Consider the following 25363-nt stretch of genomic DNA (forward strand, 5'->3'; position numbering starts at 1 on the left):
CTAGAGATATAGATTTCTTAGTAAACAGCTCTACATTTGCAGCAGCAGCAGTCAGTGACTCAGAGGATTACTCCCAAACCCCTGCAGCTATTTGCATAATGCCACCAATAGCTTAATGATGCGATTACATGCCATTTACCCAGCACCCTGAATGTAATCTTCTGATTCCAAATATTTGTTCACAGTAGGAACCATCTGTATCAAAGGAATAAGACACTGTTGCATCTACAACACAACCAAGTTCAGTAGTCCATACAGCTTGTGTGCGTGCGTGCTAGTGTATGCATTTGTGTGTCTGTGTGTACCTGCACTACATGCTTTCTCTCATTCACTTTCAAAACTTACTAGAAAAATTTGCTCTAGGACTGTTTTCCAACTCCAGTCCTCGAGTCCCCCTCAACTGCACACATTTTTGTTGTAGGAGACTGACTGAGTCAACCTTGAATCTAGATCCACTGGTTCAATCTAGTTCTGTTTTCTGAGTAAGCTATAATTTTTCTTTATAAAGTACTGCTACTGTATAATTAAGAAAAGGCCCGAGGGGGTGTGGTATATGGCCAATATACCACGGTTAAGGGCTGTTCTTTAACACGACGCAACGCGGAGTGCCTGGATACAGACCTTAGTCGTAGTATATTGGCCATGTATCAAACCCCAGAGGTGCCTTATTGCTATTATAAAACGGGATACCAACATAATTAAAGCAGTAAAAGAAAGTTGTGTCATACCCGTGGTATATGGTTTGATATACCATGGCTGTCAGCCAATCAGCATTCAGGGCTCTAACCACCCAGTTTATAATACCGTTTAGAGTATAAAAATAGTCTTTACTCATGCCTTTGGACATATCTGTCAGTGCACAGTAAAAACAGTGTTCGTTCATGCGTCATCTAGTACGTATAATATTACCCAGGTTACTGAATTGGTTACTGAAAAAACAGAACTCAATGAGAAACAGCAAGATAATTGAATAATGGCACAAAATCACAACTGAAAATAGCTTGGATGGAACTTTACAAATCCTGCTGTATTGGGGAAAGGGATAACAGTATGGTAGCTTTCCAGTATGATTGGAATTGCCTAGTCTCACAAACCTCTATACAATGGGACAGTTGCTGGTTGAAAAGTGTGAATGAAAACCACCCTGCACTCTGCCAATTCAGGAACTGAATCAAACCTTGTGGCAAAAAGAGATTGAATCTCGACCCTGGGATTTTTCTCATTAGATTGGACCCCAGAGTACTAAGGGTCTGTGATGCACAGTGGGTACATGCATGGCTGCACAGATGTGGGATACAACATGGCAGAGGGAATACCAAACACATCCTTGGCTTGCATCTTACGCAACCACTCAATGTCTAGACTGCGCAGTTAAAAATGTGGGTGGCATGTACATCAAGCATTAATCACTACCATCAAAGCCTTTACGAAACACGCTGGATAAGTTGAGGAGAAATAGAGATGGTGTCATGGAGAGAGAATAATGAGAGGCAAGGACAGAGCTCCCTGAATGAACAGTGAAACAAGTGGAGTGGAAATGTAAGGCTGGTCTTTAACCACAGTGGGCTGGAGGTGAACACATGACGTGACAGGTGGATTGACTGCAAGTAAATTATTTGTCATCAAGGGGAACAGAGACCAAAGTATTTTGAAAAATAACTACGAGGTATATGTTGTTATAAAACCAGTGGAAGTAGGCCAAGGCATGGAGAACTAGAACTAACCTGAGGGGAAATCTGACTTTTCCCCAACTGTCAGAACATAACTCTCCCCAGAATGGGAATAAAGCACAAAATAGGATCCCAGAAGTGAATTACCTCTGGGAATGATCATATAACCAGAGTTTGTATCAGCACCGTTTTTTTTAAGGTGATAAATGTTTCTCCCTGCTCTCACTATTCCTACTGACCCCCATTATCATGCTCGCCAGAAATATGGCTATGAGAAAAATGACCACGACTGAAGTTAGGCTGGGAGAGAGGGAGGGATAGATTTGACTAGTTAAGTGCAGAATTATTTCAAATCAGAACTTTCGATTGATTATTTCCACCTTTTGAAAATAATCTCCCTTTTCAAATAGCATGCAGACATAGTTACATTGAACAGCTCAAATTAAATTTCTCAACATGGAATCCAATCATGCTGATATCTTCACCCTTCAAGAGTCCAATCATTGATGATAGAGTATCAAACCAGAACACACCCTCTTGGAGCCCTGTTGGCTTTGAGAAATGAAGGAACACTGCATGGACGTCTGGATAGCCAAAACTCAAGAGATGACGATGAACTGTCAAGAGATGGGTTGATGTTTGGCCAGGCCAATAGCTTCTCAGCCTGACTACAGTGAGTCAGAACAAAGGGATCTCCAGACAGACAGGGTCTACAGGGAATCTCTAGACTCTAAAGAGACCCTGATAGAGCCTCCCCATTTGCCCCTGAGTACTTATAACGTATTTACGTTCCAGACATCATAAAAAAGTTTGAACACCTGAGGGGGTCAACTGATATAGAGTGGAATAAACACTGAAACAAAACACTCCTTATGGCATACTAAATGTAGTCAAAGTCAAATGGATGCATTTACAGTACTAGAATTGTTGAATGTGCATTAGCAATAATCCCTGTGGCCATCATGTTGGTGGGGGGAACATGTAAAGGGGAAATGTGGTTGACAGAATAATTTGATAACAAAGCTATACTATTTAGATTTATAGAAAGCATTTAAATTCTAGTTTGTCTGGATACTTCAATATCTTGCAGTACAATGTGAATGACTTGAACCTGAATGACTAGTGATTTTTTTTATGTATACACTCACAGAAGATGGGTTCTTTCAAAGAGAAGAAGAAAAAAAACAAATGTGACAAGGTAAGAAAATGTGTATATATTTATTCACAAAACATCCTACTTCACTATACATGAACTTGAAATAATAGTCAATGTCCTCTGAATTCCTATGTCGAGCGCTCGTTCTTTTAAACACTTTACAACATACATGTACTTTATCTCAGGGAGGAGAAAATACGCACCTCTGAAAAGGTGTGTGGTGTAACATGACCCTCCAAACAAATGGTATATATGAAACTGTACAGGGGCTTTCTCTACAACTTGACAGGGTTCTAAAGAGATTAAAAGCATTCTTCAAATATCAACAATTCTCAAATAAGAGATTGTTCAAACCGAGCCAGTAGGACAACTTCCTAAACATATGGGCACAACAAACACCGTATATGGAGTACCACTGACAAAGAAATGTGCATTAATATTATTTCAATTAGACATTTCATAGAAATAGAATGGCAAAAGTGGAAAATAATAGTATTATGTACATTGAGGTAAATTATAATAATACAAAATTAAAAACATTGGTGTGCCGAGGAGGTATCGTTTCCATTTTTTGATTGTGTTTCAAATCAAACTTTGTTTCATTTTCTTTTCAGCAGAACATGTGGTGGGCTTTGAACATGGTTCCATATAATAGAAGTCAAACATAGGCACTGGGAGAAATAAGAAGGCTTTCTTCTGCTGGAGCCAGTATGTAATAGCACATACTGCAGCTACTTTACAGCTACTGTGCAATATGTGATAAAGATGACCAGGGAATCTTCATATTTTCCCTCAAATACTGTACGTTTCAGAATGGCTTGCTTACCAGAAGCGGTTTTTTAAATTTTATTTTATTCTGTTTCACAATCTGTACTACACAGCAGAGCTTAATACCAATTTCCAATTTTGTGGTTGCATCAGAAGCCCACTACTAAATATGTATACTTCGCTGCCTGCCTCACTGGTCTTTTTCCCCTTCTGCTAATCAGATCATCTCATTCAGTACATACTGCCGCAGGGCTCTTCTCCTTTAGCAAATGAGTGCTTGAGTTCAGGTCAATGAGAGGTGACGACCGTAATCATGTATGTGTAATGATGGCTACATACTGCATTACTGGTAATTGGGAGATTCAATTCCACTCATTGAAAATAATGGGGAGTGCTTCAGAAAGTATTCATACCCCTTGGCTTATTCCACATTTTGATGTTACAGTCCAAATTCAAAATAAGGACTTTGTTTTTTCTCACCTCCCTGACCAAAGTAATCCATTTTGAAAACAGGCTGTAACACAAAATGTGGAATAAGTCAAAGGGTATGAATACTTTCTGAAGGCACTCTACATACAGGTATAAAACACAGTACAATTCACAGCACATTTATAGATTACAGAACAATTGGGAAAGGAAATATCAAAATGTAAAACAGTTTTGACACTGGGAGGGGGCAAATGCAAGGTTCCTGGTGAAAGCTAGACTAGCAGATAATGATCATAGTTAGTGGAGTCCTTGCTGGTAAGGACTCAGAGGCTGTTTATGTTGCCGAGATAAATACCTGGATGTTTCTATGAGAGTCAGAAAAGAAAAAGGCTGCTGATGAGACAGAGGAATGACGTAGAAAATAAAATTGTTGGATTAGTCATGACAACAGTTGCATTTCTTGTTCCACTGTAAAATACTACTTTTTTTGGTTTAACATACACTGTATATCGTAGCAGCAATATCCAGCACCTCAAGTCTGACAAATGTGAAAAAAACACCACATTGTTTTTCCATCCACAACACTGTTCTGTAATGACCAGTTGACCAATTATGCATTCCATGCATGGCACAATAGTTCAAGGGCGTTTTGATTTGGTTTAAGCAGGTTGATGTAAACTTGCTAAAAGACAAAAACAAATAACACAGTAGCAGATATGAATACAGCATGCACCTCCGGTTTTGCAAAAAAATAAAAATAAAAAAAGAACCCTACAGGTCAAATCTAAATGCCATGGCATTGACAAGCGTTTATCTGACCTCTCCTCACAGTACTTTATAGTCGATTATATTATTGTAGATTATATTTTTTAAATGTAATTATGCAGCAATGCTCAGAAGTGCACTTATTGCTACTGAAGCGATATGATACAATGTCTACTTCAGATGACCTACAGAATTTCCTTGACTCGTTTAATTATCCTTTCTGTGTTCTGTCCTACTGGAAAATAATAAGGGAGGTCACATGATCACATCTGTATGTTTAGCAGCATAATGAATCTCCAACTAGTAAAGTAAAATGTTCTGTCTTTCATTCATGCAACAAATGAAAGATCGACTACAGGACCTGTATAGGTCTCATGGGGCTTTCTCACTGTAAAGGTAGAGCTGTACACAAATCTAAGACATCCAAATGTACATTCTTGTTCGAAATGTTATGCCCCTAGATGTGAAAACTCATTCACATAAAAGCAATACAAATATACAGAAAATAGTGTATATAATGCAGCTCCATCAATGCTTTCCCTTAAGGATTGATTCCTACTGAGAAGATTTAAAGGTAAACTGGTATCACGGTGATGCTTAATTGTATTCATTAGTGCACATCGTAGCACTACTCGGTGGAATACAAAAACAAGAAGGTCTTATTGGATAAATCCAGGTAATCCGTTTGGTGCCTAATGAATATGACCCTGACTTCCACTGCATTTTTTTCCTATGGCAGTGGGAGGACCCATTCCTTCAGAGAACCTCCTTGATTCAGAGCACTTCATGGTTATGGTTGAAAGAATGAAGAGTGCTTTGTATAAAATAGAGGTATACTATACTGAACAAAAAGATAAATGCAACATGTAGAACATGTGAAAGTGTTGGTCGCATGTTTCATGAACTAAAATAAAAGAGCCCCTGCCCAGTCATGTGAAATCCATAGATTAGGACGTAATTAATTAATTTTAATTAACTGATTTCCTTGTATGAACTGTAACTCAGTAAAATCTTAGAAATTGTTGCATGTTGTGTTATAAGTTTGTTCAGTATATCTATCAGCTTAGGTGTACTGTATGTACACATAGAATGTACACCTGTATACACACACGAATAGAGTACAGCATACACACCCACTCCAGAGGGGGCTGGTGGGAGGAGCTATAGAAAGGACCGGCTCACTGTAATGGCTGGAATGGAATTAATGGAACGGAGCCAAACATGGTTTCCATATGTTTGATAGTTCAATTAATTCCATTCCAGCCATTACATTGAGTCTCTTCATAGCTCCTCCCACCAGCCTCCTCTGACCGACTCATATTTACACTAAGAAATACATTTACAGGTGACTGCCAAAATAAAGGAAACACCAACATAAAAGTGTCTTAACAGGGCGTTGGGCCACCATGAGTCCCAGAACAGCTTCAATGTGCCTTGGCATAGATTTTACAAGTGTCTGGAACTCTATTGGAGTGATGCGACAATATTCTTCCACGAGAAATTCCATCATTTAGTGGTTTGATGATGGGAGGTGGAAAACGCAGTCTCAGGCGCCACTCCAGAATCTCCCATAACTGTTCAATTAGGTTGAGATCTGGTCACACACACTCACAAACCCTTTAAACCCCCTATGCTCCTTTGAGACCCCTCTTTCAAAGGCAGATCTCTTCTACTAGCCATGGTAGTCAAAATAATGGGAAACTGGACATTTTTATACATAACCCCAAGCATGATGGGATGTTAATTAACTCAGGAACCACACCTATGTTAAAGTACCTGCTTTCAATATACTTTGTATTTATTCAAGTGTTTCCTTTATTTTGTCAGTTACCAGTACATAGCAATGAATAAAATACTGCATATTTCACTGCATATTTGACAAGTCTTGATAGAGGTCATATCCAGTTTTTCTTGACAAAAGTATACACAATTATGGAACTGGCATCTGTAAAATAAATGTTAAAGGTACAAAATGTTGAGTGAAAGAAATAAATGCATATGAGTAACACTCAATCCTGTTTGAATGAAATGCTTAAATAGACACATACCGCGGTACTTTGAGAAATAACCAGACAGAGGTATTTGAAAATGTATATTTTCTTTCAATGCAAGTCATTTCTTTGATTCAGAATATTTTCAATGGAATTCCTACCAGCGGTAGGAATAGTCAAGTAGTGTCTGTTGGGGGTAAGAAAAAGGGCTTGTTGCAACCAGTCAGGCAAACCGGTGGGAGGGTCAGGGGGTTGTGTCTCTGCATCCAGAGTCCAGACAGAGTATTATCCAGGTTATCCACTGGAATCAACCCATGTTTTAATGCCATATTAGAGAGCAGAGAAACAATCTCTCCAATCAGCCTTAAAGGAATGAGTCATAGAAGGGTAAACACACCCACCTGATTGTACCATCACCTCCCTCCCTCCTTCTTCAGAGAAAGAGGAGTCGAGGAGAACAGCACATAGATGGGGACCGATATTCCAGACATTCAGGTGGCGTTGTCTCTAGTTTACATCTTGATGCCTTCCTGCTGGCTGAGCTGGGACAGGGACTTCTTGATGCGCAACGCGGTGAGGCGGGCCGCCCCGTTGGAGTACCAGCACTCCCTCATGATCTTAGCCATCACCCGCAAAACCTGGGGATGGGACAGAGACAGGGGAGATGGCGTCAACATCACAGGACAGCAATTACACATCCATATTTTGTTTTGCACGTTGTTGAGCACTGAGATATACATATGGATTGGTCTAGCTGCCCCCACCAATCGTAGAGTAAACACCATGACTGCGGCAATTGCAATGTCACAATGTCATTCTTCAAGTGGAAAAAGTAATGGAATCACTGCGGTTGTGAAAGAACTCAAGAGCGAGCGAAAGAGAGAAACAGCAATAGAGAGACGCTACTCATAGACATGGTGTTGAATCTGCAACCGCAGTCTGAATTAAGACTTAAACCCCTGGTCTGCGGCCCAGCAAAGACAATGGAGACACAGAGGAGCTCCAGCGTTCTGACCTTGAAAAGGCTGGTCAGACTTACAACATCCAGGCCACAGGTCTGAATACCAATCCATTGCATCCCTATTCCTCAATCTCACGAGGGCTGCCGAAGGTCTTTGTCAGTGAGTCTCGTGTCGAATGCAGGGCTGTATTGAGCAGTATGCCCTCTGGCAGATCGGACAGGATGTTCTGCTGGTCCCCTCTTAGAGGCTTTTTTTCTTCTTTTTTTTCTCAATATTAGGTGTATTATGCATTTGACCTAACTGATTTGAACTGAACACTTTCATATTCTCATTTTAGCCAAATACATTTAAACTCAGTTTCACAATTCCTGACATTTAATCCTAGTAAAAATTCCCTGTCTTAGGTCAGTTAGGATCACCACTTTATTTTAAGAATGTGAAATGTCAGCATAATAGTTGAGAGAATGATTTATTTCAGCTTTATTTCTTTCATCACATTCCCAGTGGGTCAGAAGTTTACATATACTCAATTAGTATTTGGTAGCATTGCCTTTAAATTGTTTAACTTGGGTCAAATGTTTCAGGTAGCCTTCCACAAGCTTCCCACAATAAGTTGGGTGAATTTTGGCCCATTCCTCCTGACAGAGCTGGTGTGACAGTTAGGTTTGTAGGCCTCCTTGCTCGCACACGCTTTTTCAGTTCTGCCTACACATTTTCTACAGGATTGAGGTCAGGGCTTTGTGATGGCCACTCCAATACCTTGACTTTGTTGTCCTTAAGCCATTTTGCCACAACTTTGGAAGTATGCTTGGGGTCATTGTCCATTTGGAAGACCCATTTGCGACCAAGCTTCAACTTCCTAACTGATGCCTTGAGATGTTGTTTCCATATATCCACAATTTTCCTACCTCATGATGCCATCTATTTTGTGAAGTGCACCAGTCCCTCCTGCAGCAAAGCACCCAGATAACATGTGATCACATCCATTTTGTGAAGTGCTCCAGTCCCTCTTGCAGCAAAGCACCCCCACAACATGATGCTGCCACCCCTGTGCTTCACGGTTGGGATGGTGGTCTTTGGCTTGCAAGCCTCCCCCTTTTTCCTCCAAACATAACGATGGTCATTATGGCCAAACAGTTCAATTTTTGTTTCATCAGACCAGAGAACATTTCTCCAAAAGGTACGATCTTTCTCCCCATGTGCAGTTGCAAACCGTAGTCTGGCTTTTTTAATGGCGGTTTTGGAGCAGTGGCTTCTTCCTTGCTGAGCGGCCTTTCAGGTTATGACGATATAGGACTCGTTTTACTGTGGATATAGATACTTTTGTACCCGTTTCCTCCAGAATCTTCACAAGATCCTTTGCTGTTGTTCTGGGATTGATTTGCACTTTTCGCACCAAAGTACGTTCATCTCTAGGACACAGAACGCGTCTCCTTCCTGAGCGGTATAACGGCTACGTGGTCCCATGGTGTTTATACTTGCGTACTATTGTTTGTACAGATGAATGTGGGGCCTTCAGGCATTTGGAAATTGCTCCCAAGGATGAACCAGACTTGTGGAGATCTACAATTTTCTTTCTGAGCTCTTGGCTGATTTCTTTTGATTTTCCCATGATGTCAAGCAAAGAGGCACTGAGTTTGAAGGTAGGCCTTGAAATACATCCACAGGTACACCTCCAATTGACTCAAATGATGTCAATTAGCCTATCAGTGGGTTTGATGTTGCACTTCTTCAGCTGGTCCTTGTAGTGCTTCATCTGCCCCCATACAGACCGCCGGCCAAGATGTAGCTGGCCATACATGATCTTCCGTGGCAAGCGCTGCTGAGACATTCTAATGACATGCCAAAGCTAGCGCAGTTGGTGTTGGGTGACCATGGCCTCCATACTCTTGCAGTTGGGTCTTAGCAAGTATTTCAGTATGGGGCACACAGTGGCAGCAGGTGATTCCCAGGATGCGCTGCAGGCATCTTATGTGGAATCGCTCGAGCTGCTTGTTGTGGCATCTGTAATTGACCCAGGCTTCACAGCTGTAAAGAAGTATGGTGATGCAGATGGCAATTTGTGTGGAGGTGGAGATCCCTGTTTTGGAAGACCCTATATTTGAGTTTCCCGAAGGCAGCTGATGCTTGCTTGATCCTATTTTGAATTGAGGTTGATGATGCAGTCCTCCGAGAGTATGCTGCCCAGGTATATGAAGGACAGAACAATTGCCAGTGATTTGTGTTCAATGGTGAGGACAGGCATGGTGGATGGAGGGCTTGATCTCCATTGGCAGACCACCTGTCTTGGTGGTGTTGATAGACAGTCCCATCCTGCTAGACCCTCACAGCCGCTACAAGGATGGACTGAAGGGCTTTCAGAGTGTGGGCCACAAGAGCACAGTCATCAGCATACTGCAGCTCAAGAACCTGCTCTATCAAAATGTTGGTGTTTGCTTGGAGCCTCCTGATGTTGAATAGGTTTCCATCCAGCCTGAAGTTCACCGCAACACCGCTGCTGTCTTCAAGCTCCTTGTGGAAAAGCTGGGTGACACATAGGAGGAAGTTCCCTGCTCACAGTGTTGAAGGCCTTGGAGAGGTCGACGAAGGCCATGAAAAAGGTCCGGATGTTGTTCACGGCACTTCTCCTGGAGTTGCCGTACCGTGAATATCATGTCGACCGTACTCCTGTTCTTTCTGAAGCCGCATTGTGACTCTGGCAGCAGTTCCTCTGTGATGTTGTTCACCAGCCTGTGTAGCATCACCTTGGACAGGACCTTGCCGGCAACAGCCAGAAGGGGTATCCCCCGGCTGTTGTCGCAGATGGACTTGTCACCAATTGTTCTTATAGATGGTGACAATGTTTGCAACCCGCCGCTGTTGGGGGACGATCTCCCCATCCCAAACCTCAGTGATGTACTGGTGGAGCGTTCTGGTGCAGAAGTAACCTCCCTTCTTAAGTAGCTCTGCCGGGATGCTGTCAGCACCAGGAGTCTTGTTGTTCTTGAGGGAACAGATAGCTGATAACACCTCTTGGAAGGTTGGAAAATGGTTGAGGTCTGGAATGGGTGGACAGACAGGCAGTTCTTTCAGGATGGAGTGGTCTGTAGAAGAATGCTAATTGAGTAGTGCTTAAAAGTGGTCAGCCCACCTCATCAGGATCTGGTTTTGGTCCTTCAAGAGAGTCAGACCATCAGCTGTTTTCATGGTGGTGATTGAGCGACTTCTAGGGCCATAGATATCTTTAGTTGAGTTGTAGAAATTGTGCATGTCGTTTTTGTCTGCATAAATGTGGATTTCCTGTGCCTTATTCGTCCACCATTCATTTTTTTCAGAGCGTGCAAGATTGTTTGCACTTCCTTGCGCAATGCATGCCATTGCTTGCGAAGGATAGCAAATGTGGGACTGTTGAGAGTAGCCCTGTACGCTTTGTGCATATTGTCCAGTAAGGCTGTGATGGTGTCAGAGGCTGGGTAGAAGGCTGTTCTTAATTGCCAGTCCCACACCGTGCTTATGTTGTCCACCCGGAGGGTAACCTTTCCAGAAGAAGGTGTAACCTTCTCCCTCTTATTTCTGGGAACCTTCATCCAGGAACTTGGTCTCACTCAGGGCAGCAATGTCAATGTTGTAGCGCCTTAGTTCTGCAGCAATAAAAGCTGTTCTCCGATGGGGTCTATTGCTATTATCGCCAGTGTCCAAAAGAGGTCCGATGTTCTTTCTCACTAATTTCAGGGGAATTATTTTCTTTAGCATTTTTCGACCGCTGAGTGGAACTCCCGATAGGTGCGGTAGTCTATCCAGGATGGAGTGCGTGGGCAATTTTTAGGTCACCTTTTCTAGGCCTCTCCCCAGCTGTGGTGAGCAGTGTGGCTCCTAAATAGGGCTGCTCAGTCACACAGGGGTCTGCCGAGAGCAGCTGCCACTCAAGTCACAGCTGCTGGCAACCATAATAGCCCTGTGCCGCTGGCACTGATTAAGGGCTCCCGGTGCATTCACTCCTGCCCCCGTCACCAAACACCCCAACGTCGCCAGACTTTAGTCCGGTTTCCAGTTGATGGCTTCACCAAGGCCAGAAGTGGATACCTGCGCAAAGGAAGTTATTTAAAGTGCCGCTGAGGGTGCGCAATCCCCAACAGCACTACTTCACTGTAGGAAGGTGAAATTCCAGTGGCAAGGGGGAAACCCAGGATGACCAGAATCTTCCACAGCTGCCGGAGCCCCAGTCTGTCAGCGTCCACCTATCACGCACCACCAGCACGCTGCTTCTCTCTCAGGGTGTGCTCCCCTAGCCTTTGTCGTACCAGACTAACCCACAAGGCAGCGGGACAGTGGTTGATAGCTGCCAGGATGTGTCCACAAAGAGGTGGGCCTGTACAGATGCATCTCTGGGGCCCACAGCTGCTCCGAGATCCCCTGCCAGTTAGCCTGGAGTTTCAAGACAACCAGTAAACATGTGCCGTCGCGAGGAGGCCCGACAGGAGTCTTGGTCATGGAGAGGCTTTGTACCAACAAGGGGAGACTTGTAGTGAATTTGGGAGCGGCTTCATGCACAAGGGCTTGCCGGCGGCAGCGAGCTGTAAGCGAGAGTATGCAAGCGGGCATGCAACTAACCTCTACCTAGGCACTACTGCACTAGATGCGTCACATGCACGCTGCGGTTGCCTGCCAACACACACAAAAAAAAGAATTAACATAGATTGTTCCATTATACAATACATAGCCTACTGCATATATGCATGGCAGAAAAACATAAATCAAAACTGATTTAAGATGTCTTTGATACATAATTAATTGGTCTGGCCTTTGAGTGTGTACTGTTATTATGCATCCTGGATGGACTGGTTACCTTATGCTACGCTTCAAAATGTATATTCATGAGTCTGGGAGAAAAAGTATAGTCCTAGGCGATGCTGTTGGTTCATTGATTGTGCAGGGCAGATTACAGTTAGCCTACAATTAGTGAATTTGTTTTGGATTTTCAATAACCTGGTTATAGGGAATTTTTATATTTTCATAATTAATTGGGTGACACATTACCTTTAGCTATACAGAATCTCTCACCACCATACGTTTCCATCTCCTCCTCTCTCTCCTTTATTCCTTTCTCAAGCGTGCAGAGGGGCTGTGAACAGTTTAGTGAAATATGTTTAGTTGCGAAACGTTACTAATCGATGTTCCCAAACAGATTTCACTTGGTTCCCCAAATTAAGCACTGGGTAGCTGCAAGAACAAGGTTGGAGAGCCTATGGCAATACAGCGTTTGGGTGGAATATCACCTGTTGGGCAGCCAAAGCATACTCCTCAAACAGTGGTTGATGCAAGGAATGAAAAAAGTGTTCTTGTATTTCTTTATCAGCGGCTCATATTAAGCACATGCTCCACTATAAAACTGAAGTAGCCTACAAAATAGACCAACGTTCCATATTCGAGTGCATACAGATGACATGTATTTTCCCCCCTGCCCCTTTGATAATGGCCAATTCTAAACCTCGACAAATTTTGCATATTAGTAAAGACAAGATTAAATTGAGAGTAGTCTGATGAGAAAACAGCTGTGCAGCCTGAGGAAAGGAACAGAGTGCAAGCTTTTTTGCTGCTTTGTCAAATCATCAATAGCCTATAGTCGTACCTTGCAGCTCATATAGTGTATGTCTTGATTTCTAAGACATTCTATGGTTTGTATCATTCACAAATAAAGTTGGTCACTCTGACAGAGCTCCCGAGTACCGCTGTGGAGATGGGAGAACCTTCCAGAAGGACAACCATCTCTGCAGCACTCCACCAATCAGGCCTTTATAGTAGAGTGACCAGACGGAAGCCACTCCTCAGTAAAAGGCACAGGAGGAAACCAGGCACTGCTCATCACCTATCCAATACCATCCCTATGGTGAAGCACGGTGGTGGCAGCATCATTCTGTGGGGATGTTTTTCAATGGTAGGGAGTGTAGGGCTAGTCAAGATCGAAGGGAATGATGAACGGAGCAAAGTACCGAGAGATCCTTGATGAAAGCCTGCTCCAGAGCGTTGAGGACCACAGACTCACCTTCCAACAGGAAAATGACCTTGAGCACACAGCCAAGACAACACAGGTGTGGCTTCAGGACAAGTCTCAATGTCCTTGAGTGGCCCAGCCAGAGCCTGGGCTTGAACCCGATTGAACATCTCTGGAGAAACCTGAAAATAGCTGTGAAGCGACACTCCCCATCCAACCTGACAGAGCTTGAGAGGATCTGCAGAGAAGAACGGGAGAAACTCTCCAAATACAGATGTGCCAAGCTTTTAGCGTCATACCCAAGAAGACTTAAGGCTGTAATTGCTGCCAAAGGTGCGTCAAAAAAGTACTGAGTAAAGGGTCTGAATACCTACAGTACCAGTCAAAAGTTTGGGCAAACCTACTCATTCAAGGGTTTAATTTATTTATTTTTTTCCATTTTCTACATTGTAGAATAATTGTGAAGACATCAAAACTATGAAGTAACACATATAGAATCATGTAGTAATCAAAAAAGTGTTAAACAAATAAAATATATTTTAGATTCTTCAAAGTAACCACCCTTTGCCTTGATGACAGCTTTGCACACTCTTGGCATTCTTTCAACCAGATTCATGAGGTAGTCATCTGGAAAGCTTTTCTAAGTCTTGAAGGAGTTCCCACATTTGCTGAGCACTTGTTGGCATCTTTTTCTTCTCTCTGCGGTCCAACTCATCCCAAACCATCTCAATTGGGTTGATGTCAGGTGATTGTGGAGGCCAGGTCATCTGATACAGCACTCCATCACTCTCCTTCTTGGTCAAATAACCCTTACAGTCTGGAGGTGTTTTTGGGTCATTGCCCTGTTGAAAAACAAATGATAGTCCCACTAAGCACAAACCAGATGGAATGGCTTATCACTGCAGATGCTGTGATAGCCATGCTGGTTAAGTGTGCCTTGAATTCTAAATAAATCACTGACGGTGTTACCAGCAAAGCATCTGTAAGAATATTTTAAGACATAATGCAGAGGACTAAAAGGTCAAGAGGGAATTAACGATCAATGGAAATAGTTGTTTTTCAGCAATAGGGAATTAATGAGTAATGGGTCAGAGACATGGGAGGAATTTCAGTCCGTGACTCATAGCTACATGTGGCAAGTTCTCATTGGTTCAAATTGTCTATAGATTCAGCCTGAAACAGGATACATTAGCAAAATTTTATTGCCAGGAATTAAAATTGGTCAACCACAGGCTAGGGTTGGGGGTTATAAATTACATCCTGTCCCTTTGTTCAAGGGAAGAATCAGTGAGGACAGGGAAGAAGGACCATCTACTTCCCAGCATAACAACTATGATTTGTTCTCTTTGAATAAACCTATTTTTCTCCCCCTGATTTGCTTTGGAGTCTGTGTTATTGATGAATAACATCAACTCCTAACACATCCCACACCATCACACCTCCTCCTCCATGCTTCACGGTGGGAACCACACATGCGGAGGTCATCAGTTCACCTACTCTGCGTCTCACAAAGACAAGGCGGTTGGAACCAAAAATCTGGACTCATCAGACCAAAGGAAAGATTTCCACCGGTCTAATGTCCATTGCTTGTGTTTCTTGGCCCAATCAAGTTTCCTCTTCTTATTGGTGTCCTTTAGTAGTGGTTTCTTTTCATGAAGGCCTGATTCACACAGTCTCCTCTGAACAGTTGATACTTTTTCCAACCTACACTCTGAATGTTTAAATGATGCATACAATAGTGTTCTTAAACTATGTCTATAAAAATAAAATAATGGATTAATTGTGATGGTGTATATTTAATGATTTATTAGACTTTTTTTAATGGCGATGTTCCAAAGGTGCGCATCAGCGGCTTGTATGTGTCAAGGCCTGGAGATGCGTGTTTGTTATTTAATGGTCAATTACCGTGAGACCGGCAGACTTTTGCATGACAACATTTCATGACTGCTACAGCCCCTCCCGAGACAAAAAAATAAAAAATAGTAACACAAGGCTTTATCATTGTTTTTTTTTACAGAAATGTTTGGTGATCGACTAGGAATACCTTGGAGATAAACTGGTTGGTGACCACTGGTCTAGAAAGTTGAGTGAAGTGGGCTGATATATTTCTGCGCGGTAATCCCGGGGAGCTGCGCCGCAGTCGGGGCTACTGCGCACGCAGCTTAGAGGGAACATTGCTTGTATCATTGCACATCCTGCAAATCACCAGCAGAGGGCAACAATTTTGAATCCATTTTCCCATTCACTCTATTGGTAATGCTTACCAATTGGATCACAACTGTAGAATTTGCAGAGATCCCTCTCTGGAACTTTGATATGCCCGTAGAGTATATTATGTTCAACAAAAAAATATACAAATAAATTGCATATATTCAATATTCATGCTTATTTTTAAATATTAATTTAAGAATTGTTATTGAAATCAAAATACTACTCATATTACAGTGCAAGCAGTAAAGCTTCACATGACACCAATTTTTGCTTTGTAGCACCTACATATGAAACATTATGGAGTCTTAAAAGGAGGTCATAAATATGCCAATTGATTATTTTTAGATACAAATGTCAATAATCCTTCCTCCAAAAGGACCATTCTATGGATTTACATTTTGTGAAAATCCATAAAATCATGGTATTTTTTGTGGCCTGGTTTCATGAGGAATCACTCCATGGCTCTACTATTGCCAATCTGTTAACTGCCCAACCTGCTCTCTCTCAGGATAAGGCCAAATTAGCACCTAAATACGCTTTCCAGGAACCCCTTTCCATTAGGAATGTTCCAAACAATAGGTCAAAAATACATTTTAACCATAACTTCTTATTTAACCAATAAATATTCTTCATTGACTCACACATTTTTGTCATGAAAACCGTATACCATGGGCATGACAAAACATGTATTTTTACTGCTCTAGGTTTTCAATGGGGTTCAAGTCTGGAGACTGAGTTGCCATTGCAAAATGTTGATTGTGGTCAATTAAGTTGTTTCAAGTTGTATTAGTCGTATGTATGGGATACATATGTATACACTGTCCAACAAAATCCTTACTTGCAGGTTCCTTCGACAATGCAACAATACGAAATAAAATAAACAAAGTAAAATGGCTCAGTAGAATAGAATAAACATTTTAGTATCAGTATAATACAGGAAGGCACAATTTATAATCCAATATTTTACACGCTTTGGGGACGGGGGGATTAGGGGGCAAGTGTTTAAATTGTGCAGTATTTAGCAATCATAATACGAGTCTGGTAGCAGCAGTTGTGTCACGTCTGCTCCTGCTCCTCCACGCCAGAATACTAACCACCGGTCCTGGGATTCATCATTACGCACACCTGTGAACCATTATGATTCACACCTGGACTCCATTACCTTCATTTCCTCCCCTTTATATGTCACTCTTCAGTTGGTATTGTTTTGTTGTTTTATTAAAACGTTTCACCTGCACCACGCTTCCGACTCAACGCCCCATCATTACAAGTTGTGATGTGTGTGTGTGTAGCGTACATTTATACGTACGTGGGTATGTGCTAAGGGGTGCAGAGTCAGTGTAGGTGGTCAGTCCAGTTCAAGTGTTCAGCAGTTTGATGGCTTGTAGAATGAAACTTCTCTGACCCTGTTGGTATCAGACCTCAAACTCCGATACCGTCTGCCCGATGGTAAGGGAGAGAGAACAGCTCATGGCTGGGGTTTCTAGGGTCCTCGATAGTACTGCGGGCCTTCCTCAGGTGTCCTGGATGGGTGGGAGCACGGTCCCAGTGATGTATTGGGCCATCTTCACAGCCCACTGGAGGGCCTTGCGGTCGTGGAAGGAGCAATTCCCATACCAGGTCGTGAAGCAACCGGTCAGGACCTTCGATGGTGCAGCAGTAGTATTTGGAGAGAACCTGGGTGGCATGCCGAATTTCTTCAGCCGCCTTAGGAAGTAGAAATGCTTTTGCGGCCTCTCGACAAGATTGGTTGTGTTATTGGTCCATGTCAAGTCCTCAGTGATGTGTACACCGAGGAACTTAAAACGGCAGACTCTCTACCGCAGTCCTGTTGATATGGATGGGGCCATGTTCCCTCCTCTGCTTCCTGAAGTCAATAATCAATTCCTTTGTTTTGCTGATGTTGAGGGAGTTTGTCCTGGCACTACAATGCCAGTTCACTTACTTCCTCCCTATAGGCTGACTCGTCATTGATGGTTATCAGGCCTACAATCGCGGTGTCGTCAGAAAACCTGATGGACTTGGTGTCGTGCAAAGCCACGCAGGGGTGGGTGAACAGGGAGAACAGCAGAGGGCTGAGGACACACCCCTGGGAGTCGTTGTGGAGGAGGTGTTGTTGCCAATCATCACATCCTGTGGTCTGCCTGTCTGGAACACCAGGATCCAGTTGCAGAGGGTGGTGTCCTTTTTTTAATTTTTTTTTTTTTTTTTAAGGCATCTCCGATCAACAGACGCATATCTGTATTCCCAGTCATGTGAAATCCATAGATTAGGGCCTAATGAATTGAATTGATTGATTTCCTTATAAGAACTGTAACTCAGTAAAATCTTGGAAATTGTTACATGTTGCGCTTCTATGAAGAGCTGGAACAAGAGTTCGTGAAGAGCTGGAACAAAAATCTGTAAACTCCTGTCCTGTCTATTAAATTTGCCCTCATGTACTGAACAAGTTTATGAATGTTGGAGGTTCATCTCCTGGATATCCCTCACTTGGGAATTACTTCTTCGACAATGGACTGTGCTTTAAGGACTCAGATAGAGGAAAACCAATAAAAAATGTAACATTTATTCAAAGTGTTGATGTCCACATGTTTCTAGTTTAGAGGCTTGGGCATCTGGTGACTGCAGTTAATCTGTCTAATCCCCTGCAAGGAGAGAGAAAGTCATCAATAATATTACAATTCATTCTACTGAACATTTATTCCTGTTTAATATGCATTTATATTGGATATGTTATCTTGTTATCACATGCCAGTATTTGTTTTGTATCCAATGCATTTAGTTTCCATTAGGATGAAGTAGCCTAGGCCTTCTAATCTAGTTAGATTGCATCATATTACCTTTCAATATTAGTTATCGACAAATATAAAAGCATGTTATCTTGAACATCTGTGTCATGTAATAATATGCAAGGGTGTGATAGTTGTATGAATTAAAAATCACAATTCAAGACTACTCATTAGAAAAAACATCAGCTCTAATGCAATATTAGCTTCACAGTGAAACTCCACTATTCTGGCTATTGATCATTCTTAAACAGTCAGTAAAATAGCTTATTTAGCTATCACAAACGATGGAGCAGCAGACCAAGCAATATGCGAGAGGAGGACCCTATACTGTAGGATAATTATTCTGGTCGGTGTCAATTTCATTCACTAACAGGTACTGAGGAGATCAATTCTGTTACTTGTTATTCGTATCAGATATTTCCATTTTGGGCTTGGTCACTGAATTGCTAGCACTAGTTGCTCACGCTGCTACAGTGGCTACAAACATCTCGCCCCTCGTCGAATGCGAATGCGTTATCACGTGATGCTGCCTTTGAATCCCTTCCCAAGTGGCAGTAACCTAATAGAAAAGATTTGGAGGTAGGCAGCTGCCTTTGGATTGGTTAAATAATAAGAGTAGGCTACGTCAACATTAGTTTCCACTCATAACAAAGTTTCAAAACGATTGCCCAGCAATGGGCGTGAACTCCTGATGCTCCGAGCCGAAGTGTGCTGATCAGACCACTGCGTTACGGCAGTTCACAATGCTCTAGCAAGCCGTACAAATATTTGATGGTGTGAGGTTCGTTGGTTTGCAGAGCCTTCCCCAAACCATAGCCCCTTAGGTATGGTACGACAGTGCATTGTATAGCCTACAAAAACCACTTCCAGTTGCCCCCAGGCGGCGATTCTAAATATATATAAAAAAAAAACATTTCTCCTGCTTCAGTATTATTTTTCTCCTGCGAAGAAATGGGTCATATTAAGATCCGGCATCTGTATGTATGCACTCACGCAGCCGAGTTGGGAAATAGCTTTCAAGATTTTTAGAATTGGTAATACTGTCAGGTGGGGGGGAAGAAAGAAAGAGAGCAGCACTGCTGAAAGAACACCAGTCCATCTATAGATTTTAAAGTGAGGAGCAGCAGAGACAGGTAGAAAGATGGGTCTTTTAGTCATCTCTCCGAATGTGTACCTGATGTGCTCATGTTAATTTAGCGAATTAGCTTTGAGTGATTTAAAACCGCACATTTTTTGCCTCTTTTCTCCAACCGCAGACAGAGTGAAACAAATAGACTGATGGGACATTTAATATTCACCAGCCTGGCCATCAATTCAGGGGTTTGCTTTACAGCTGGCCTGGGATGCCTAGGCTCTGGCAGGAGCCATTGTAACCTTGCAGGGGATGATGATCAGATTACGATGCTTTATGACTGCAAATTGGATGTAATCTAATTGTCTGTTTCCAAGCAATAAAAATTGCATCAATAAAGACAGAGAGAAAGTGGATCTGGTGATGAAGTGGGAAGGCTGCTGGCAGGAGACCAAAGAGGGAGAGTAATAGAGGAAACAAAAAAAACAAAAAAAGAGAGGGAGAGAAAGTGAGAGACAGAGGCGAGGCAGACAGTTAAGAGACTGACCAAGAAACAGAGAGAAACAAACTGATGATATTCCCAAGGGAAGCGAAGCAAGACAAGAAGCACATAGTATGTCATACCTCGCAGCTCTGCCACCTGTTGGGGATGTTGGCCCGTAGTTTCTGGTCACACACCACCCTCCTCATCTCTTCCACCGAGGGATCTGACTGGACCAGGTCATAGTAGGGCAGCTGGTAGTCCTCGTGGATACCTGGGGAGCAACAGACATGGGATGGGATTAGACACAAGGCCAATGGCAATCTAGGAACAAATTCTGACAAAGTGTTGAAAATATCAGAGAAAGGCAAATGATGACTCCAAGCCTTAGAGGGACAGACTAAACTAGAGTCAGAGTGAGTCCCACAATATATCCCAAACCTTGGGCCTTGTGTCAGTGGCAGGCTGCACTGTGTAACAGACATGAGGCTTTCAGAAATTAGCCGCGGTCCTTGGGGCCAAAACAACTCACTGTGTGATAAGAGCTAAAAGGAGCGTAGTGTTATCTCCAGTGGTGGGTAAAGTACTCATTGTCATACTTGAGTAAAAGTAAAGATACCTTAATAGGAAATGACTCAAGTAAAAGTTACCCAATAAAATACCACTTGAGTAAGTCAAAGTATTTGGTTTTAAATATACTTAAGTATTAAAAGTAAATAGAATTGCTAAGATGTACTTATGTATCAAAAGTACATTATTTTCTTTAGGAATGTAGAGAAGTAAAAGTAGGCAAAAATAAAAATAGTAAAGTAAACTACAGATACCTAAACAAAACTACTTAAGTAGTAATTTAAAGTATTTTTACTTAAGTACACTACACCACTGGTTCTCACCTCCTATTGAGCATCTCCGTGCGATCTCCCAGAACACCAGGCCCATGGCGTAGATGTCTGCCCGCTTGAACGACTCAAAATGCTTCATATTGATTGAGTCATCCAGGACTTCAGGGGCCATGTACCTGAGGAGACATTCACCAGACAGTTCTCTTTAGCCTTTCAAACACAGGGTCGACAACATGAGCTCTTTATTCACTCTTCATTCTCAAAGAGTATCCTGAGTGACCAGGGCGAACAAGTGTCCTCCCAGTTAAGAGGTACTGAATGTACTATGCTGATTTAAACATGAACGTTCTAAAGATGAATATTCTACGCTGACCTTTTCTGATCCAAAGCTCCAATGACGGTCTAAAATCTTGATTTAAACATCCCTGTACAGTCTCAGTCTATTGTCTAATCCTTTACTAGGTGATGATCTGATCAAGGCGAGCCTTGCAATGTCGTCAGGAGAGTGGGAGAGTAAAGGGCAGGAGCAAGAGAGAAGGGCTGTAGTAGGTTAGAGGTCACAAGAAAGGCCAAACCCAGACAACACTCAGGATTTTTATTAGCCCGTCACACTGTCACTGACTGCAGTGCGTTGTGGGAGGCCCGCGTGCGAGTGCACAGGTGTGTGTGTGCATGCGTGTGTTCATGTGTGTGTTCCTGCGTTGAAGGGATGGTTGGCAGACGCAGAGCAACATCAGTGAAAGGGATTGGCTGTGACATGCTCCTGCCCAATGCTTGCTAGTGTCTGCTGAGACCAGCCAAGCCTCCCAGCACTGCTCTTCACGCCCCATAATGCAACACATCACGATCAACATTCCTCCCTCACACTCCTATCCATCCCTCTGTATAGCCTTAGCTTGACGCAGGTAACCATTTTCACACCCTCATCTATTCTTTTACACATCAAATCTCATATCCTTGCTAATTCCTTTTAGCACTGGAAACCACATTGGAGTGGACACATTATTTCTGTGTTATAATTAAGAGGACAATGTACATTTGTAAGAAATGGCATTAGTGTAGCAAATAGAAGTAATGCAGGCAATATTTGAAAGACATGCTCCGGAACTCTGGTGACTACTAAGTATATTTTAAATGTGTAGTTCATACAAACATAATCTATGAGCAGAATTATTGTCGTACCTTAAAAATTCCCTAGTTTGAAAGCAAATTTTTCTGGAACCTGTGCTGCGCAATTTCCCCTACATTTCCCCCCCATGCGAGCCAGCCCCCTAGTGATTCGAGTCCTAGCCAATGAGTTTTGGCGCCTTGTCATTTGAGTGACGTCTAGCAAGATGCACACAGAAGAGCGAGAGAGAGCGCAATGATGTGGTGCCCATACAGTACCAGTCAAAAGTTTGGACACACCTACTCATTCAAGGGTTTTTCCTTTATTTTTACATTGTAGAATAATAGTGAAGACATCACAACTATGAAATAACACATATGGAATCATGTAACCAAGAAAAAAAGTGTTAAACAAATCAAAATATATTTTATATATTTGAGATTCTTCAAAGTAGCCACCCTTTGCCTTGATGACAGCTTTGCACACTCTTGGCATTCTCTCAATCAGCTTCACCTGGAATGCTTTTCCAACAGTCTTGAAGGACCTCAACCATCTCAATTGGGTTGAGGTTGGGTGATTGTGGAGGCCAGGTCATCTGATGCAGCACTACATCACTCTTCATCTTAGTCAAATAGCTCTTACACAGCCTGGAGGTGTTGGGACATTGTCCTGTTGAAAAACAAATTAAATCCCATCTGGTTTCCTAAATAAAATCACTGACAGTGTCACCAGCAAAGCACCCCCACACCACCTCCTCCATGCTTCACGGTGGGAACCACACATAAGGAGATCATCAGTTCACCTACTCTGCGTCTTACAAAGACACGGCGGTTGGAACCAAAAATCTCAAATTTGGACCAAAGGACAGATTTCCACCGGTCTAATGTCCATTGCTCGTGTTTCTTGGCCCAAGCAAGTCTCTTCTTCTTATTGGTGCCCTTTAGTAGTGGTTTCTTTGCAGCAATTTGACATGACGGCCTGATTTACAGTGTCCTCTAAACAGTTGATGTTGAGATGTGTCTGTTACTTGAACTTCTCCTCTGCAGCAGATATAACTCTTGGTCTTCCTTGCCTATGGTGGTTCTCATGAGAGCCAGTTTCATCATAGAGTTTGATGGTTTTTGCAACTGCACTTGAAGAAACTTTCAAAGTTCTTGACTGACCTTCATGTCTTAAAGTAATGATGGACTGTCGTTTCTCTTTGCTAATTTGAGATGTTCTTGCCATAATATGGACTTGGTCTTTAACCTCTCTTGGGTAGGGGGCAGTATTTTGACGTTTGGATGAAAAGCGTGCCCGTAGTAAGCTGCCTGCTACTCAGGCCCAGAAGATAAGATATGTATATTATTAGTAGATTTGGATAGAAAACAGCCTGAAGTTTCTAAAACTGTTTGAATGATGTCTGTGAGTATAACAGAACTGATATGACAGGCAAAAACCTGAGAAAAAATCCAACCAGGAAGTGTGGAAATCTGAGGTTTGTAGTTTTTCAAGTGATTGCCTATCTAATATACAGTATCTGTGGGGTCATTTTGCACTTCCTAAAGCTTCCACTAGATGTCAAGTATTTAGAACCTTGTTTCATGCTTCTACTGTGAATGGGGAGAGAATAAGAGCTCTTGGAATCAGATGACTGAGAAAATGACATGAGCTCAATCACGCGCATTCCAGTGAGAGTTAGGTGTGTTCCTTTTCATTTCTGAAGACAAATGAATCGTCCGGTTGGAATATAATGGAAGATTTATGATAAAAACATCCTAAAGATTGATTCTATACATCGTTTGACATGTTTCTACGAACTGTAATAGAACCTTTGACTTTTTGTCTGAACTTACTGCACGAGCACAGTGCATTTGGATTACTCGACTGAACGCACGAACAAAATGGAGGTATTTGGACATAAATATGGACTTTATCGAAACAAAACAAACATTTATTGTGGAACTGGGATTCCTAGGAGTGCATTCCGATGAAGATCATCAAAGGTAAGTGAATATTTATAATGCTATTTGTGACTTCTGTTGACTCCAAAATGGCGGGTATCTGTATGGCTTGTTTTGATGTCTGAGCGCTGTACTCAGATTATTGCAAAGTTTGCTTTCGCCGTAAAGCTTTTTTGAAATCTGACACAGCGGTTGCATGAAGGAGAAGTTTATCTATAATTCTGTGCACAACACTTGTATCTTTTATCAAAGTTTATGATGAGTGTTTCTGTAAATTGATGTGCTCATTCACCAGAAGTTTTGGAGGCAAAACATTTCTGAACATTACACGCCAATGTAACGGGATTCACACTTAAGGGATCCATAAGACATTTTAAGAAGGAAAGAAATTCCACAAATTAACTTAACCTCTATGGGCTAGGTGGGACGCTAGCGTGCCACCCGTGGTGCACTCCATCAACAGCAGGTGCATTTCAAGAGCGGCAAATTTGAATCCAAATAAATGTCAAAATTCAAATTTTTCAAACATACAACTATTTTACACCCTTTGAAAGATAAACATCTCCTTAATCTAACCACGTTTTACGATTTCAAAAAGGTTTTACGGCGAAAGCATAAATTTAGAGTATGTTAGGACAGTACATTTACAAGAGTTGTGTGTAATGTTTTGTCAAGTCAAAGACAGGGTCACCAAAACCATAAAACCAGCTAAAATGATGCACTAACCTTTTACAATCTCCATCAGATGACACTCCTAGGACATTATGTTAGACAATGCATGCATTTTTAGTTCTATCAAGTTCATATTTATATCCAAAAACAGCGTTTTACTATGGCATTGATGTTGAGGAAATCGTTTCCCTCCAATAACCGGCAGTCAAGTCAGCGTCACAAATTAAATAATTAAAATTAGAAAACATTGGTAAAATATTATATTGTCATTTAAAGAATTATAGATTTACATCTCTTGAAAGCAATCAACTTGGCAGATTTAAAAATAACCTTACTGGGAAATCACACTTTGCAATAATCTGAGCACTGCGCCCAGAAAAATACGCGTTGCGATACAGACTAGACGTCATGTTGGGGAGATCTAAAATCGAAAATACTATGTAAATAATCCATTACCTTTGATTCTCTTCATCAGATGTCACTTCCAGGTATCACAGGTCCATAACAAATGTAGTTTTGTTCAAAAAAGCTCA

The 25363-nt window shown here is 42.0% G+C and overlaps 1 protein-coding gene across 2 annotated transcripts in view; it reads right to left on the reverse strand.

Moving 5' to 3' along the window:
• Positions 1–2869: 2869 nt before the first annotated feature.
• The window catches only part of LOC106599285 (TGF-beta receptor type-1), an 85021-nt gene continuing 62527 nt past the window's right edge, over positions 2870–25363 (reverse strand). The window contains exons 7-9 of one of the 2 annotated variants that reach the window (XM_014190439.3): positions 21159–21283; positions 20409–20539; positions 2870–7417 (exon numbers count right to left, since the gene is read on the reverse strand). In XM_014190439.3, coding sequence (XP_014045914.1) covers positions 7292–7417; positions 20409–20539; positions 21159–21283 — 382 coding nt within the window. In that variant the 3' untranslated portion in view covers positions 2870–7291. Of the gene's footprint in view, positions 7418–13114; positions 18569–20408; positions 20540–21158; positions 21284–25363 lie in introns of those variants that run through there. The other variant, XM_014190441.3, reaches the window with a different exon arrangement.

This window comes from Salmo salar, chromosome 03, assembly GCF_965601325.2.
Source record: "Salmo salar chromosome 03, fSalSal1, whole genome shotgun sequence".
Taxonomy (NCBI): domain Eukaryota; kingdom Metazoa; phylum Chordata; class Actinopteri; order Salmoniformes; family Salmonidae; genus Salmo; species Salmo salar.